We start from the raw sequence: 18,717 nt of genomic DNA, 5'->3' as shown, positions 1-18,717 counted from the left end.
GGTACAAAAATTGGGCATGGTAGTGCGTGCTGGTAACATCGTGACCATGGTAACTTACAGAAGGAAGAGTTTCTTTTGGTTCATGGTTCCAGAGGGATGAATCCATCACCGTGAAGGCATGGTAGCAGGCAGGCACAGTGTGGCCAGAAGCCAAGAGAGAACTGGAAGTGACCTAAGACTTTATCATCAAAACCTAGTGATGTATTTCCTCCAGCAAGGTAGAACCACTGATACCTTCCAAACTGTGCCTCCAGCTGGGATCCAAGTGTTCAAATGCTCAAGACTATGGTGGACATTTTTCCATTAAACCACCGCAGCTATCTATTGTGGTGTTTTTCTAACCTGGTCAGTTAATTAACAGACTTCTGAATACATAAGTTTATGTAAGGATTTGAAAAAAATGATAATATATTCATGGTAGGACTACTGTCCTCAATCAAAGGGAAGGGGGATGTGATCAGGGAGATATCAACACAAGTCTCAATAACACTTGCAATGTTTAACTAAACAACATCCTGAAGAAAATCTCTAAAAATCATTTGTCTTGGTGAAATGGCTGACTCTGATTCTGGGAAATTAGTGCACACAATGGGAGTCACTCTTATAAAATACCTCAGGTAGTAAATAAGCATATTAAGTAAAAGGTCTATTTTTGCTCAGGGTTTCAGTCCACAGTAGGCATCTGTCCCTGTGGCTCTGTGCTGTGTCAGCAGAGTATGCTGGAAGGCTCAGCAGAGGAGACCTGTTTATCTTACAGCTGTCAGGAAGCAAGGAAAGACAGAAAGAGGGACAGGGTTCAAATATCCCTTCAAGGCCATGCCAGTGAAGACCTAATTTCCTCCATGAGGTTCCGACTCATCAAATACCCAATAGCGTAATGAACTGTGGTCCAAGCCATTAATATATGGACTTAACATTAATTTTAGTGTTATGCATGTGAGTGTTTGGCTTACATGTCTATCTGTGCACCACATGTGTGCTTTGTGCCCACAGCGACCAGAAGAGGGTGTCAGATCCTCTGGAACTGGAGTTGTGAACAGATGGTTGTGAACTGTCGTATGGGTGCTGGATGATGTGGGAATCCCCCTCTCTATGCTGTAAATATGTTTTATTACTTTTGGTTGATAAAGAAGCTGTTTTGGCCTATGGCAGAATAGAGCTAGGCGGGAACTCCAAACAAAGATTGAGAGATAGAAGGCAGAGAGTCAGGGAGATGCCATGTAGCTGCAGAAGGAGAAAGATGCTGGAACCTTACTGGTAGGCCACAGCCTCATAGTGATACACAGATGAATAGGAATGGGTTAATTTAAGATGTAAGAGCTATGTAGGAATATGCCTAAGCCATTGACCAAACAGTGTTGTAATTAATGTAGTTTCTGTGTGAATATTTGGCTCTGGGTGGCCAGGAAATGAACAAGCAGTCTCCTTTTACATGGAAAGGGGATGAAACTTGTGTTCTCTGTAAGAGTAACAAGTATTCTTAATGCTTAGCTCTCTCTACAACCCCAACACATGGGATTTTTGGGGAATTTTCAAATACAAACTTAATGAACTTTGGACAACTAATGTGGCTAGAAGCTTTCAATGACTTTTTAGAGTCATGTCAGATGACACAGAAACCACTTTGAAGGAGCGCCCATGAGTCAATGTGAGACCATCTGTGATGGAGGAAGGTCATCTGTCTGTGTTACTTTCATTGGTTAATAAAGAAACTACCTTGGCCCTTTAATAGGACAGAAAATTAGGTAGGCAGAGAAGACAGAACAGAATTGTGGGAGAAAGAAAGCAGAGTCAGGCAGATGCCTCAGGCAGACGCCATAGCTCTCTTCTCTGAGATGGATGCAGGCTAAGATCCTTCCCGGTAGGACACCACCTCGTGACACCACCTCGTGGTGCTACGCAGATTACTAAATATGGGTTAAAGCAAGATAGGAGAATTAGCCAATAAGAGGCTGAAACTAATGGGCCAGGCACTGTTTAAAAGAATACAGTTTCAGTGTAATTATTTTGGGTAAAGCTAGCCGGGTGGTGGGAAGCAGCCCACCGCTCCCATCACAACACATTTGTGCCTCAAAAGAACAGCAATACAATGTGTCAGACCCCCTCACGTACTTGAAAGAGTAAGTTCATATCAGTACAAAAAGACAACCAGGTAGAACACCCAACTCCAGACAGCTAACTGCTTGTTGCTAGAGGCTGATAGGATGATACACGTTTTATTTTGGAAATAAACAATGAATGAGAAAACATTTATTTTTATTTTTCTTCGTCATATATGTTTCAGAACAACAGCTGATGTATAGGTCTTGTCTGTATAGAAGAATTGTCTGTATAGAACTGATAAATTAGAAGAAATGATGGAATGTTTTAAGTTCATGTTTCAGCTTGTAATGATGTAATTGATTGACAATAATTGACAGGCAATATTCGTTAAAGAGTCTAAAGCTATTAGCTGTAGTGGTAGAGGAAAACATCATTATGAAAGGGTCAGGCTGGTCTTAGATATACTCCATCTCGGCTTCTTTAGAAGTAGCACATACCAAATATCAGGTGCCTTTTGGTGTGATGTAATAAGAATTGTCTCTTGTGATGTTTTCTTTGCCAAACAATTGCAATTGATTGTTTAAATTTTTTAGGACTCGGAGTTATCTGACACGAAATTTGAGGGATAAAAGAATAATTTAATACAATCAGCTAAATCCAAATGTGAAGCATTCTCTAAGAATGACCCAGTTTCTTTACTCTACATTTATTATACACTGGCCAAAATGACACTAAAGAAAAATCAAAGAAAAGGTAACAACCAAAGGCTATGTGAGATCCTTACTTAGATCCTGATTTGAGTAAGTCAATAATAAGCAGTCCTATTTAGGGAAATCAAGGAAATGTCCAAAGGGATTTGTGTTGAAGGAAACTAATGCTGTTTTTGTTAACAAGATGAATGTGTGGCATCTACTTAAAAGTGTTCTTCACCATCAAGCTCAGGACACAGTAGAGCATAACGTGAAATGCCTTAAAACTGTTTTGAATTTTGAATTAGCATACAGAGACACAGGCTTTGTTTTCATATATATATATATATATAAAACACATTATGTTTTATTCTTATTTGCTTTCTCTGTCCTCCCTGTGTCCTCTTCCTCTCTTACTGGTCCTTTCTTCTTTCCTTGGCTTCCATGATGTGCGTGTTCCATGACCTTCTCTCATTGCCCTCCTCTCTCTCTCTCTCTCTCTCTCTCTCTCTCTCTCTCTCTCTCTCTCTCTCTCTCTCTCTCTCTGTGTGTGTGTGTGTGTGTGTGTGTGTGTATTTGTATGAAGACCAGAGGACAATCTTTGGGAGTTCGTTTTCATTCTCCACCATTCCCTGAGCTTCTGGGTGAGTCTCTCTCCACCCATCATCTTGCCATATGGGTCAGCTGGGATTGCCTTCAGGTTTTTAGTTGTAGGGATTAAACTCAGATCATCAGGCTTGTGTGGCAAGAGCTGTGACCTCAGAACCATCTCATTGCTCTTCCTCCTCCTGTAGACGTCTTCCTCCAATTTCCTAGCTCTGTTTCTACTGTACAGTACCTTTGCATAGTCTTTTGTTCTTTTTCCAGATAACTGACCCACTGGTCCATGTAATATGAATGCATGAATGTCCAAGTCGATGTTGCTCAGTGACCTGAAAAGTGAATGTTGTCTGTCATTATGTGTGGGTTTTGAACCTCTGGATTCAACTGAGGATTGAAGGTATTTTCTAAAGAACTGTCCTCACTACGACAGGAGAGATGATCCAGTGCTTAAAAGTACTGGTTATTCTTCTGGAGGATCTGTTTCTATTCCCAGAACTCACATGGTGGCTCCATACTGTAACTCCAGTTCCAGGGGATCCAAAGCTGCCTTCTGGCCTCCATTGACACCAGGCATGCATGTGTACAGAAATACCCATAAATAAAATAAATAAAATAAAATAAATAAAAATAAATAAACCTTTATTAAAAAAAGTTGTCTGTACTATATAGGGAAGACTTCTTTGTTAGTATCTCTTAAGTATTTTCTTAAGAGGCCAAACCACTGGGCAAATAATTCCAATCAAACCAAATTAAACCAAATTAAAATATGCCCATGTTTAATGGAGTGCTCCCCGGTGGCCCCAGGAAAACACGGAGAGGGGAAGACCATGGGAAATCCAGAGACCACATGTTCACTCTCTGGGAGGCAGTTTAAATAGCCTGTGGGAGTGGTCCTGACCTTCCCTGGGAAGGGGTTACTTTTTGGCAGGCTTTCTCAGTGGTGGAGTTTGTACTGAGGCAACTCCCAGGGGAGGGAGCTTATGCCAGGAGCTGGGGTGAAGACCCTAGGCAAACAGTGTCCTCTGAGCAATACCTGTAACAACTTTGTGTACTAATGACATTGCATTGGGTGTGAAAGATAATCTAGAGATGACTTGAATCGTATGGGAGGACCAGTGTAGGCTATATGCAAACATTATGCCATTTTACATAAGAGTCTGAAGCATTGGTGGATTCCATTATCTGGGGGGATTCCTGGAATTCATTCACTACCAACAAATGATTGAGAGGAGTTGCTTGTTAAGGGAAATTCACGAGTGTCTGTTAAAGAGGTATCAAGGATTTATTAAGACATGAAAGGGGAATACAGAATATAGTAAATCCAGTTGCAGAATCCTTGGAAAGCTGGGGATTGATCACACGCAGCTTCAGTCCAACCGACTCAGTCTTCACCCAAGAGAGCGTGACTATGACCTCCCTTCCTTATCAGAGCTCACAAAGACAGTAGGGGAGCACAACCTCTATTGGGCCAGACAGCCAAGGTCATGAGCGAGCACCCACTACAGTTACTTTACCTGCTTGTTGGTACACAAAGTGCTGGGCAGAACACTGGATCACTACAGAGTGTTTGTAGTTAACCCAGAGTGGAGGCAACAGTGAAGTAGGGTCAGCCAGGAACCCACAGTGTTCTGGGGTCAGTTGTGGAGGAAATACTCCCAGATGCCAGAGGCTCCTGGAAGAAGGTTCCTATTCATGAGGGAACCATAGGATTTTTGTTGTTGTTGTTGTTGTTGTCGTCAGAGTGCCCGATCAGGTTGATGCCGCTTGGGGAATTTTGGATTGCCTAACCTGAAGCATTCAGGAGACAAGGGGCAAAGCCACTTAGCTTGTTATCTCTTGAAAAGGCTGGGCAGGAAATACTTTGTATTCTAGGCTGATCTCTGTCACTGCCCTCCCCTAAAGTTTTCTTTCCCTAACACGCAGCAGAAAGACTGCCAAAGGAGTTTCAGGGCTTGTCCCAGAGGTGCTAATACCTCCTATCTGCTTCCTGAGCTCTTATCAGGAACCGCTGTTAGCACAAATCAAGTTGTGAGAACATTTGCCAGAAGTTTCCTTGGACTAGGTTTAAACAGCCAGCTGCTTAGCAGTGGTCATCCCTATGCTTGTGGCCTAGGGACACTCCCAAGCGCAGGTCCACTCTCTCCCTGAGGCTGGCCTCTGATCGTTTAGATATAAGGGCTTCCTCATGGTAGGGCCTTGAGGGCTGTATATTTTCTCTGGTCGTTTGTCAGAGGGAAAGGTTGTATGTAGCCTGACCTCAGAATATCCTATTGGAGGATCTGAACCAAGTCTAGGCAGCTACTTAGCAAAGACATCCTGGTGTTGTGTCCAGAAGGGAGGGAGACTCTTCCACAAAGTTATTTACCTTCTACTTCTCCAGAATAATTTTTAGAGAATTTAAAATAGTTTTTGAAAAAGAATTTTATACATGAGTATTACATTTGCATAAATTCTACCCCTCTCTTTCCCACATCCAACTAGTCTAATATCCCTATCCCTTTCCGCCCTCCCTCCCTCTCACCCTTACTCAAGTTCATGACCTCTTTAGGGTTGCACACATACTTGGAATTGGATAATTGATCAGTGAAGACCCTGGAGAAGACTGGTTTTCCATCTCTCAGTAGCCATTGATAACCTGTGGCTTTTTATCTAGAAGCAGGGCCTTGTGGTATTTCCCCTATTTGTTTGTTTATTTGTTTATTTACTTATTTTTGTTTTTTGGGGGCAGTAGTTCCTTGCTGCCCTGGAACTAGCTGTGTAAACCAGGCTGACCTCGAACTCACAGAGTGCTGGATTAAAAGAGTGCACCACCACCACATGGCCATGTCCCCTATTTGAATTGGCATGTCAACTCTGTTGTCATTTATACAGGCCTTGTTTATGAAGGCATATCTTGAGTCAGCTATGATCGTTGCTTAGGTTCCCCCGTTATGTGGTTCCTTCTTTCCTCTCTTCTCTCTCTTTATTTTTTCTGTCAGGGTCTTTCTATTTAATCCAAGCTGGCCTCAAACTTATGATCCTTGGCCTCAGTCTACCAAACGCTAACAGTACAGGCATGCACCCCTGTGCCTGGTTCTGCTTCTTTTGATATAAGCTACCTCCTTGCCATGCCCATAGACCCTATTACGGGGATGTCTTTGGATCTTGCCAGGCAAGCTTTTTGGATTGTTTTAGACCACATCTGCCTTGTTTATCATGAGCAAGACATCTTCCCGTTAGAGCAAACATTTCTTTGTGACTTCCAGAAAGGCATAGAACTAGGAAAATGCTAATAAGAGGGGTACAAAAAGAAGTAGGGTACTTTTTGGGGGAATTTCCTGAAGTTAATTCCATTATATGAGCAGGCACTGAAAAGTAAGAGACCAATATTGAGCACAATGGGTTAGAATTAAGATGTTTAAACTGGGAACAGACAGTGTGACTCTTAGGAGGAATTTAGTCTACCTTGACCTCAGTTGTCTCACCTGAAGGACAAAGCTAAGAATAAAGAATCAAAGTGAAGCCAAGGCCAGGCGGTGGTGGCGCACGCCTTTAATCCCAGCACTCGGGAGGCAGAGGCAGATGGATCTCTGTGAGTTCGAGGCCAGACTGGTCTACAAGAGCTAGTTCCAGGACAGGCTCTAGAAACTACAGAGAAACTCTGTCTCGAAAAACCAAAAAAAAAAAAAAAAAAAAAAAAAAAAAAAGTGAAGCTAAGCTGTCTGGCCAGACAATCATCTGGTAGGATTTAACTTTTCTTAAATCTGGGCCACACTGGCAAACCAGTGTTGATGAATTCACTTAGCCATTCATCATTGCTGTATACATTCATTTATGCATGCGCTCTTTCACTGCACAAACATCTACTGAAATCATATTCCATAAAACGAACAATGCAAGATAGTATGAGGAATAAGATGAAAGCTTCTGGGGCTGAAGAGATGGCTCAGTTAACAGCATGCCCCACCCACCCTTGCAGAGGACCTGAGTTCAGTTCCCAGCACCTTTTCCGGGTGGTTCACTACTGCCTGCAATTCCAGCTCCAAGGTCACTCAATGCTTTCGGTCTCCCAGGGCACCTGCATATAAACACACACTCCTAAAAATAATAAAAAATACGTCTAAAAAGCACATTAAAAGAATAGCATTTTTTTTTTTTGTCCTTCAGAATTTCATTTTAAATGGAGAAGAGAAAGACAACCTAACAAGAAGCTGTCATGGGGTGTGACAGGCACAGTAAGAAAGGCATCAAGTGTTACAGGAGCTCAGAAAAGGAGACCTTGGCTCCAGAGGTGGATCTGTGGGGAGACTCACAAGGGATGAACTAGTTGAACTGAATTCTAAAGAATTAAATAGAGTTGAGACAAGCAGATGTGGGTAAATACCCTGCGGGCGAGTTCAAAGGGTGAGCAAGAGACCTGGAGGTGGGGGGATGGGGGACTGTGTCTGGGGAAACTACAAACCATCTAAACAAAAGATAACAACTACAAAATGAGACACAGCCACAGTTCCAGGGACAGTGGATGAATATCTGAACCCGAGGGGTGGGGGCAAGAGGGACTTTGAGACTGGTGAGGAACTAGGACTATGGGGGTGAACAGGAGGTGGTGAGGCAGGACCACGGGGGAAGATGACTCCCGCAGACGGATGCTCTGAAGGCTGAATGGCTACCCTACGTTTTGAGTAGCACTTGTTTTCACATCTGGCCATCTGTCCAGAGCAAGTCAGGTTGACTAAATGGTACCCCAACAAAGTATGATGACCTGCCCAAACCCTCACATCCAGTTTCATACTCTGCAATTTGAGTTACCCATGACAACTCTGGTCCTAAAATCTTAAATGGAAGATTTCAAAAATGAAGAATTAGTAAGTTTTAAATTGCCTATTGTTGTATTTTAGGTTGCCATTGCTGTGTGGAAACACGTAACCGAAGCAGCGTGGGGAGGAGAGGGCTTATTTGGCTTAGGCTTCTACAACACTGCTCATAATCAGAGGGAGCAGGACAAGAATTCAAACATGGCAGGAACCTGGAGGCAGAAGTTGGTGCAGAGATTATGTAGGAATGCTGGTCACTGGCTTACCCCTCACAGCTTTCTTAGCTTTCTGTTTGTAGAATCCAGGACTACTATCCTAAGGGTGGCCCCACCCACAGCAGACTGGGCCCTCCCACATCAACCACTTGTTAAGAAAATACCCTTCAAGCTTGCCTACCATCCAGTCTTATAGAGGCATTTTCTCAATTGAAGTTCCCTCCTCTTAAAGGACTTTAACTTGTGTCAAGTTGACATAAAACTGTCCTGCACATGTACCATATGAGTAATGTGATAAAATCTCTGCTGTGCTCTGTCCTGTTTGGGACAGGTACCATTCCATTTGCCCAGGAAATCCACACTCTACGTACCAGTCATCCCTTTATATCTAGTAGCCACCTCAGGTATCAGCTCACAATGCTGGACCCTAACGCGATGTCACAGTGCCTACACCACTCATCTCGCTTCATCTCACCCAGTGGCAGTGTAGAATCTCACATCATCACAAGAAGAAGGGTGGTGCACTCTGGTAATTCCATCATTTGAGTGGCTGAGGCAGTAGATTGTGAATACCAGGCTGGAATACACAGCTAAGGGCCGTTTGAAGGAACATGTAGAAACCTACTATGGTAGAAGCTTCTTTTTTTTGGGGGGGTGGTTAAATTTTTGTTGTTGTTGCTTTGTTGTGTTTTGAAGCAGTCTATTCTTGCTTGACAGGGTTCTCCTACCCCTCTGCGGCTTGCTACAGTTCTGAGCATCGCTCAGTCTTGAGCAGCTCCACCTCAAACACCAGGGTTGCTCCACCTGGGATCTTTGGGGGAGCTCCCCTCTCTCCATATCCATACCCCAGCTCAGATGGAATCACCAGCTTTCGCTTTTCCCCTTCACCCATCCCCAGCAGGCCCTGGTCCCAGCTCTTGATGACCTGGCCCGTGCCAAGGGAGAAAACAAAAGGCTGGTTCTGTGGTAGACTGATGTCAAACTCTGTCCCATCTTCCAGCTTCCCTGTGTAGTGCATGTGTAAGACATCTCCCTTTCTAGACTTGATGGGACAGTGGTCAACACGTTTCTTCACTCCAAACTGTAGCTTGTGTTTGCCTTCTGCCTCTGTGGCTGTGGCCAGGGCACTCAGGCAAATGGATAGTATTGTCAGGACCCAGCTCAGCCTCATGTCTCTCCTCATCACGCTCCCGGAGCCAATCCAAAGCTTCTTAAAAATATATACGTATATAAAAGAAATCTTAATGGAGTCAATAATGGAGGAGACAAAACTGTGTTTATTTTTCTCATACCAACAAATGAGACCTATTGTGCTAGGAATGGGTTACATCTAATTGACTCTTTGGCCAAAGGAGCACCATGGAAATCCCTAAATAACTCATGCTGTTGCCAGCTTTTCTCAAGTGATGCTAAGTCCTATTGCTGTAATAGGACATCTCATTAAACATGGAGAAGTTTAGCTGGTGTCTACCTAGGGCCTTGGCTCCTACCAACTGGTGTTCATGTTACTGGAGGGTACTCTGTGTGCTAGAAAAGGAGACAGGAACACACCAACCCAGCTACAAACTCTTCTACTGACAATGATGTCTGGCTCGCAGAATATGCTGGTGAAATAGCAACAAAAGCTGTGGGAGTAACAAATTAACATCTGGTTTATTTAAGGCCCACTCCATGAACTGGAATCCATGCCTGACACTGTTCTGGTGACCTGGGACTTGGTAGCTCAGGGACCTGGGTGTCTTAGTTAGGGTTTCTAATGCTGTGAAGAGACACCATGACCATGGCAACTCTTTTTTTTTTTCTCATGGTTTATTTTTTTTATATTTAAAAATTTCCATCTCCTTCCTTCCTCCTCCCCCCTCCCTCCCCTCCTCCTCCCCTCCCCTCCCCTCCTTCTCCCCCTTCCCTCCCCTCCCCTCCACCCATACCTCCCCTCCCTTCCTCTCAAGGCCAAGGAGCCATCAGGGTTCCCCACTCTATGCTAAGTTCAAGGTCCTCCCAACTCCCCCCAGGTCCAGGAAGGTGATCGACCAAGCTGAGAAGGCTCCCACAGAGCCCATCCATGCAGAAGAATCAGAGCCCAGAGCCATGTCCTTCGCTTCTCAGTCAGCCCCCGCTGTTGGCCATATTCAGAGAGACGGGTTTGGTCGCATGATCCATCAGTCCCATTCCAACTGGAGTTGGTGATCTCCCATTAGTTCTGTCCCACCGTCTCCATGAGTGAACGCACCCCTCTCGTTCCTGACTTTCTCCCTCATGTTCTCGCTCCTTCTGCTCCTCATCAGGACCTTGGGAGCTCAGTCCAGTGCTCCAATGTGGGGCTCAGTCACCTTCCCCATCTGTCGCCAGCTGGAGGTTCCCTCACAGTCCATGGCAACTCTTATAAAGAAAACAATTAATTGGGGTGACTTGATTACAATTTCAAAGGGTCAGTCCATTATCATCATGGTGGGAAGCATGACACCTTGCCAGTAGATGTGGTACTGGCTACATCCTGACTTTCAGGGGACAGGAAGTTGACTGAGACACTGGGCAGTATCCTGAGGATAGGAAACCTTAAGCCTGCCCCTGCAGTGACACACTCCCTCCAACAAAGCCATACCCACTCCAATAAAGTCACTCCTCCTAATAGTGCCACTCCCTGTGAGATTATGGGTGTCAATTACACTTAAACTACCACATTCTACTCCCTGCCCCCATAAGCTTATAACAATATCATAATGCAAAATTTATTTATTCAACTTCAAAGGTCCCCATAGTCTATCACAGTCTCAACAATGTTTTAAAGTCCAAAGTTCAAAGTCCCTTCTGAGATTCATGCAATCTCTTAACTGTAATCACCTGTAAAAACCAAAATCAAAATCAAAAAGCATATCACATACTTCTCACATGTAATGACATGGGATATACGTTACCATTCCAAAACTAAGGGAAGGGAGCATAGCAAGGAAATGGAGAACCAAAGCAAGACTGAAAACCAGCTGGGCAGACTCCAAACTCTTCATCTCCATGTCTGATGTCAACACACTTCATATCTCCAACTCTGCTCAACTTTGTTGACTGAAACACACTTCATTCTCTTGGTCTGGTTCTACTCCCTGTTAGCAGCTCTCCTCAGCAGGTATCCCAAGACTCTGGCATCTCTAACATCTTGGGCTCTGCAAGGCAACCCAGGCTTCAACTTCACAGCTTCATGAAATGGCCTCTCTGCTAAGACTCCATATTCAGGGACACCGCTGACACATGCCTGCTCTCAGCAGCTTTATTCCATAACTCCTTTCTTCTATCCTTAACTCTAAAGCCAGAACCACATGGTCAAACCTGGCAAGTTCTGCTGGTGGCTAGGCCTGGAACATGGCCCACTCACTTAATTACATCTTTACCAATTTTCTGTCTTTCACTGCCTAAGTTTGGCTCTCCTGAAACTTGATCTGTCGTGTAAGCAGAGGCAGAGTTTTTCTTTTGTCCCAGCCATCCAGTCCCAAATAATCATAGAAATGCTTATGCTAATTAATGTAATTACATAATTATAGTTACAATATCTAGTCTATTTGTATTTGACAAAAATTAGATAAAATATTTAATTATTTATCTTATCTGGGTGAGTTTAAAGTTTTATATCTAATTTATCTTTTATTATAACAAAGGAAAACTATAGTTATAATTATCTAGTCTTTAACTCCATCAAAGACCTGAGGAAAACAATAATAGTACCTGAGTGAGCAGGGAGTGCAGGCAAGCGACTTTCAAAATATGTGAGAAATGACAGAAACAACTGTTAGGATGGGGATAGCCAAGAATTTATGTTTGAGGGGGCTGGAGAGATGGCTCAGTGCTTAAATACTTACTGTGCTACTGTGGGACATTGGTCTTGTACCCTGTAAAGATTTGTCACTTGTATTAGTTTAATAAAATGCTGATTAGCCAGTAGCCAGGCAGGAAGTATAGGCTGGGCCACCAGAATATGAGAATGCTGGGAAGAAGAAAGGCTCAGTCTACAGTTGTCACCCAGACCAAGAAGAAGCAAGATGAGAATGCCCTGCTGATAAAAGGTACCAAGCCACATGGCTAACACAGACAAGAATTGTGGGCTAATTTAAGGTGTAAGAATTAGATAATAAGAAGCCTGAGCTAATAGGCTAACCAGTTTATAATTAATGTAGGCCTCTGTGTGTTTCTTTGGGACTGGGTGGGACAGAAACCTCCATCAATCCTGCTCTTTCAGAGGACCCAAACTTGGTTCCCAATACACACAAGATGGCTCATAACCACTTGTAACTTCAGTTTCATAGGTTCTGACGACCTCTTCTGGCTTTCTTGGGTACTGTAAGCACAGGCAAAATACTCATACACATAAACATGAAAAAAGTAAATGCAATTAAAATATGCATATGTCTATAGATGCTCAAGGCTGGGAATAGTAAGGACAGGGGGAGGGTGTGGTGTGGAATGAGGGTCTGGGTAGTAGAACACTCTGCCTGTGAAAGCAGTCTACCAGTTGTCTCCATACAGATTCTCCAAATCTGCCTTGTGTGTTCCCATACCACCCGCCATGTTGGCTTCTGTAGACTGCCTTCCTTCGAGTTGAAACCTTATCACACTGTGGGGAAGGACTACGGGAGGATGTGCCTGGTAACTTGGCAATGAAGTTGGTGTCTGCCTGACAGTCTCTTAAGGGTGAGATTTTGACAAGTTTGACGATGCACTTGATGCAAAGGCAGGCAGGTGGTTCCCAGAGCCTTTCATGTTGCCATTCCTATCTCAAGCCTGAGATGGCTTATTCCAAATCCCACCCACTACTTTCCCAAACCCAGCTCTCGACACTCTCAAGATGAATTTCTCTCTGTGGTCAGTTAGGCCACTGTGTGGTTTCCCCTACTGGATTCCCTTTTGTGGTTGGAGGGCAAACATTTTCTTGCCTGCTGCTTCCAGGAATGTGTGTGCTACACAGGAGGGTTTTATTTTACCTCCTTTGAATGGAATGGCAGCCATCCAGCAGGCCTGGGAACATGTATAAATAGAGGGACACGTAAGCCCACATTTAATATCCAGAACATAAACCAGCCACCCTGCGTGCTACACCGTCATGTTTTGATTAAAGGCTGCTGACAGCTCCACAGACCATACTGTGGGGCCCAGAAAACCACCTAATCCCACTGCTTTAGTCCAGGCACAGACGGGCACGTTTCACTGCCAGGAACAGCTTCTCTCCAGCGACTCGTCACTCAGAGCTATTTTATCTGTTCTGTTTCAGCTTCTCCTTACCTCTGGCCATGGTCAAAGAGGCCAGCTGAACATGGAAGACTGAACTGTACAACTAATCCCAAACCATTATCTTCTTGCATTGTTCTCCTCTTTTTAGTGCTGAAAAGTTGGACTCACTCCCCAGTGTCTCTTGGACTATAGGGCAATATCAAAAGGGCCCATTGAAAAGTCCATTTTTTATTTTTAAAATTTCTTTCCCAGTTTCAACACAAGAATATCATTTCCTGATGAATATAGCACAGATCAGGAATTTTTACTTCTGCTAGTTAGGTTTTTTATCACCTGGGCCCAAACCACGTTTCTTATGTTTATAACCATTACACCTTAGTTTCTGTGTAAAGAATGGTCTGTTTCCTAAGATCATATGTTATTAATGTAGTGGTCTCTTCCCCTAGATGAATTCCCATTTTCTCTGCAGAGGAAAGCATTTCCATCCAAAAAGGCTGAGATTAATCTCAGGCCTCCTGCCTATTCTCATTCATGGATGTCTTTCTTCATGATAGCATGAATTGTTTCCTAGTATTTGTTCAATGGCTGATTTATTACATACAGTATTTTCTTTAACACCTTGTCCATGTATTGTCACGGACAGACTTTAGATTGGAATATAGGTATCTTCTAGACTAGAAACTCTTCAAGAAAAGGGTGTCTGTGTATTTTTGTAACAAGTACAGGGATGGCTGGGTGGTAGTGGGGCATGTGTTTAATCCCTGCACTTGGGAGAGACAGAGGTAGGCAGATCTCTGTGAGGTCAAGGCCAACCTGGTCTACAGAGAGAGTTCCAGGACACCCAAGGCTACACAGAGAAGGCCTGTCTTGAAAAACCAACCAACCAGTCATCCAACCAACCAACCAACTAACCAACCAAACAACCAAACAACCAACCAACCAACCATACACGCCCCCACCCACCCTCCCACCCACCCAAACAACCAATCAACCAACCAAATAAACAAAGCAAACCCAGTGATGAGCAGTTATGTTTGTTGATTGAATAACAATCCACTCTTGAAAGAGTAGAATTCCCAGTACTTACTAGTGAACCTAGTGGACTTGCAGGGACTTTCACTGTCTAAATCCTGGAAAGTTGGCATATGCAATGGAATTAGAGTTATTCTCAGGTGTTGAAGAGAGCCCAGAGAACATTACACCCCTGTGGTCACAGAGCCATCCAGAATGTCAGCATAGAACTGAACTTCCAGGATGGATAGCTTCCAATGTTTTAGGTCTCTTGAGATTTCATTATATGAACTCAGAAGAATTCATTCTTTTCGTTTTATTGTTTGTTTTCTGAGAGAGGGTTTCTCTGTGTAGCTTTGGCTGTCCTGGAACTCAATCCATAGACCATGCTGGCCTCGAACTCAGAGATTCACCTGCCTCTGCCTCCCAAGTGCTGGGGTTAATAAAGGCATGTGCCACCGCCACCTGGCCCAGAAGAGTTAATTTTTATAATTGTTATCCTTTAATAGCCTTAATAGTTAATACAACCCCATTAGAATTAAAAGGTTATGGGCTAGCATTTTATTAGATATTAAAAAGAATGTTTGGGATATTTGTATAATATGTAAATTTTTTTATAGCAAATTTAGGGATTTTTGTGTGTGTGATGCTAAGGGTTGACTTCATACATGCTATATAAGTGCTCTATTACTGAGCCAACCCCCCAAATCCTAAATTTAGTCTTTGAGCAATGCTTAAAATATACCATTCCCGATTGTGAAAGTTTTTCTTTAAAGAGTTGATTTGACTTGCCAAGTGGTGTGATGCACATCTTTATTCCAGCACTTGGGAGGCAGAAGCAGGTGGATCTCTGTGAGCTCAAGGCCAGCCTGGTCTACAGAGCTAGTTCCAGGACAGGCTCCAAAGCTACACAGAGAAACCCTGTCTCGAACAATAACAACAACAACAACAACAACAACAATAGCAACAGCAACAAAAAGAGTTGATTTGACTTTTTTATTATTATTTTTAAGTATGTGTCTATATCTGTCTGTGGATATGTTTGCATGAGTGTAGACACTCATGGAGGCAAGAAGCATTGGATCCCATGGAAGCTGGAGTTACAAGCAGTTGGGAAATGCCTTAAATGGGTGCTGGAAACCAAACTTGAACACCTTTGAGGGAAATAAATGCACATAACTCCTGGACCACTTCTCCAGCCCCTGATTTTGATTTTTGCAAGCACTTTAACATAACTTTTAGCTAATTTTGACTAATATTTAGATTGAGATTTACATATGATATTTCTATTTAGTGTGAGCATGCATGCACGCACACAATACAAAAAGGAGATACATATGCAAACAACAGCAACCCACCATAAATTTTGTACATTTTTATAAAATGATTTTAAACATAATCCCAAAAGAGAATTATCATCAGAAATGCATCACATCTGAGAATCATTCTGCTAAAAATAGCTCCCATTCATTGAGTATTTGCTGTGGGTCATCTTAAAAAAAGATCTCACTTAAAGATAAAAACATTCCTGTGAAGAGACTTTTTTCTCTTCTCTCCTCTCCTCTCCTCTCCTCTCCTCTCCTCTCCTCTCCTCTCCTCTCCTCTCCTCTCCTCTCCTCTCCTCTCCTCTCCTCTCCTCTCCTCTCCTCTCCTCTCCTTTCCTCTCCTCTCCTCTTCTCTTCTCTTCTTTTCTCTTTTTCCAAGACAGGGTTTCTCTGTAACTTTAGAGCCTGTCCTGGAACTAGCTCTTGTAGACCAGGCTGGCCTCGAACTCACAGATATCTGCCTGCTTCTGCCTCCCAAGTGCTGGGATTAAAGTCATGTGCCACTTATGCTCAGCTATTTTCTTTTCTTTTTTTCTTCTTCTTCTTCTTCTTCTTTTTTTTTTTTTTTTTTTTTTTTTTGGTTTTTCGAGACAGGGTTTCTCTGTGGCTTTGGAGCCTGTCCTGGAACTAGCTCTTGTAGACCAGGCTGGTCTCGAACTCACAGAGATCCGCCTGCCTCTGCATCCCGAGTGCTGGGATTAAAGGCGTGCGCCACCACCGCCCGGCCTTCTTTTCTTTTTTTATAAATGAGTTCCGAGTTCCATTTAAGAGGTGAGAAAGCTGAAGGCTACAAAAGTTAGCCACGACAGAAATGTGAACTTCTCAGACTCCGAAGTCCGCATCCTACCATAAGCCCTGTCATGAAGGACAGACCCTGACTGGATATGAAACTTGGTACAAGTGCAAGGTGACCCAGGGCTGCTTACTGTCTGACTCTGGGGGTGCCGCCTGTCAGTTCAGAACATTTGGGGAGTTCATGGTAGATTTCCAGAGTTTGGAGAAGTAGTTTATAGGAAGGACAGGGTTATAATTCACAGTTCCTCAAAAGGTGATCTCCTCACTCCTTAGTCACATACATAAAAAATGCCCCTGAACTGAAAAACTGAAAGCATTAAATGTTAAGAAACTTCTAGATAACCTTTGTAGGAATAAATAAGTCAAAATTCATATCACTTAGGATGGTTGCATTTCTTCCTTCCTTCCTTCCTTCCTTCCTTCCTTCCTTCCTTCCTTCCTTCCTTCCTTCCTTCCTTTCTTCCTTTCTTTTTTTTGAGGCAGGCTCTCACTGGGTAACCCTGGCTGGCTTGCACCTCACAGAGATCCACCTACCTCTGCTTCCTGAGTGCTGGGATTAACAGTGTGTGCCATCATGCCCAGTGGATGCCCGGTCTTTCTTGTACTTATATACCAATGTCCTGTCTCTTTGGAGTGACTATATTTTACCGTAGTTTTCAGTGCTGATTTAGTGTCATGGAGTGAACAATGAATTTCACACACAGGAGATACTATGACAGACCTCCCACAGGAAGCTTGATCGTGGGAATAGAGGATGAAAGACGGAGGGCCACATAAGACATGGACTTCAAGGAAGGGTGCAATGATGACTTCATGTCACACGCCGGAGAAGGTTGAATTACAATGGTGGCATCTGGGAGGTAGACCAAAAAAAGTTTCTGGTATGTGGGAATGAGAAGAATTCATTCTGATGGAGCTAGAGAAAACTTCAGGGAAGAGATTGCCTCTGAGCTAATGCTTGAGGTACAGGCAAGACCCTGCCAAAAGAGAAAAAAGGAAGAGTAGTGGGAAAACAGGAGATAAGAGTGGACTAGTTGTCAAGATGAAAGTACAGTGTGAACGCAAGGGTTTAGGAGCGCGGTGGATTGTGGCAGGAGAGGGAAAGAACTTTGAATGCCCTCTTAAAGACTTTAGACTTTGGCTGGGGATAGGGCTCAGTACACAGAGCGCTTGCCTAGCATGCAAGCTAGAACCCTGGGTTCTGTCCCCAGCACCATGTAAAACTGGGTATGGTATCATACAACTCTAACCTTAGGGAGAAGCAAGAGGATCAGAAATTCAAGGCCATCATCACCTTCGGCTACATATGGAGTTTGAGGCTGGTCTGATCTATAACACACACACAGAAAAGAAAAATAAAGGAAAAGAAAAAGACTTGGGCTAAAGAGATGGCTTATTAGTTAAGAGCACTGACTGCTCTTCCAGGGAACCCTGGTTCAATTCTCAGCACCCACAAAGTGGCTCATAAAAATAGATAACTACAGTTTCAGGGGATCCAACACCCTCTTCTGGCCTCCAAGGGTATCAGACATGCATGTGGCACACAAACATACATAAACATAAATAATTCTAAAAATGATATTATTGATGATGTGTGAGTGCTCTCTAGGTGTGCGACGGCAAGAGAACAATCTTTTTATCGTTCCTCAGATACCGTCAACATTCTTTTTTTGAGATAGGTCTGGAGTTCACCAAATAGGTCAGGCTGGCAAGCTCTGGGATTATAAGCACACCACATCCAACTTTTAAAAATGTGAGTTTTGGGGATCAAATTCAAGTCCTCATGCTTGCAAGGCAAACTCTTTTCTGACTGAGCCACCTCCTTAGCCCAACAGTTTAGATTTATTAGGGGTAATGGGCACTGTTGAAGGAAGGCTTTTGAGCAGGGGGTTGTGGGTTCTTATATTTTTTTTTCCTGAAGGTGGCTTCCTTTGCATACACAGTCTTGGCTGCATGACATGGTGGGAGATTGCATGTTTATTTTTCCCTTTCCAAAGCAGCTCTCAAGGAAAACGAAGTTAGGCTGCTA

The 18,717-nt window shown here is 43.4% G+C and overlaps 1 protein-coding gene across 1 annotated transcript; it reads right to left on the bottom strand.

The window, feature by feature from the left end:
- Positions 1–9,085: 9,085 nt before the first annotated feature.
- Positions 9,086–9,517, bottom strand: LOC119810683 (peptidyl-prolyl cis-trans isomerase FKBP2-like). Its single transcript, XM_038324286.2, has one exon. The coding sequence runs from the start codon at positions 9,512–9,514 to the stop codon at positions 9,086–9,088; it is 429 nt and encodes a 142-aa protein (XP_038180214.1). The 5' UTR covers positions 9,515–9,517.
- Positions 9,518–18,717: the final 9,200 nt, after the last annotated feature.

The sequence above is a fragment of the Arvicola amphibius genome, chromosome 3, assembly GCF_903992535.2.
Source record: "Arvicola amphibius chromosome 3, mArvAmp1.2, whole genome shotgun sequence".
NCBI classification, from domain to species: Eukaryota; Metazoa; Chordata; class Mammalia; order Rodentia; family Cricetidae; genus Arvicola; species Arvicola amphibius.
This window is presented reverse-complemented; position numbering and strand designations above follow the sequence as displayed.

Bases quoted from the DNA above. Each gene is read 5' to 3' on its own strand.
- LOC119810683 (XM_038324286.2), bottom strand. From the start codon at position 9,514: ATGAGGCTGAGCTGGGTCCTGACAATACTATCCATTTGCCTGAGTGCC.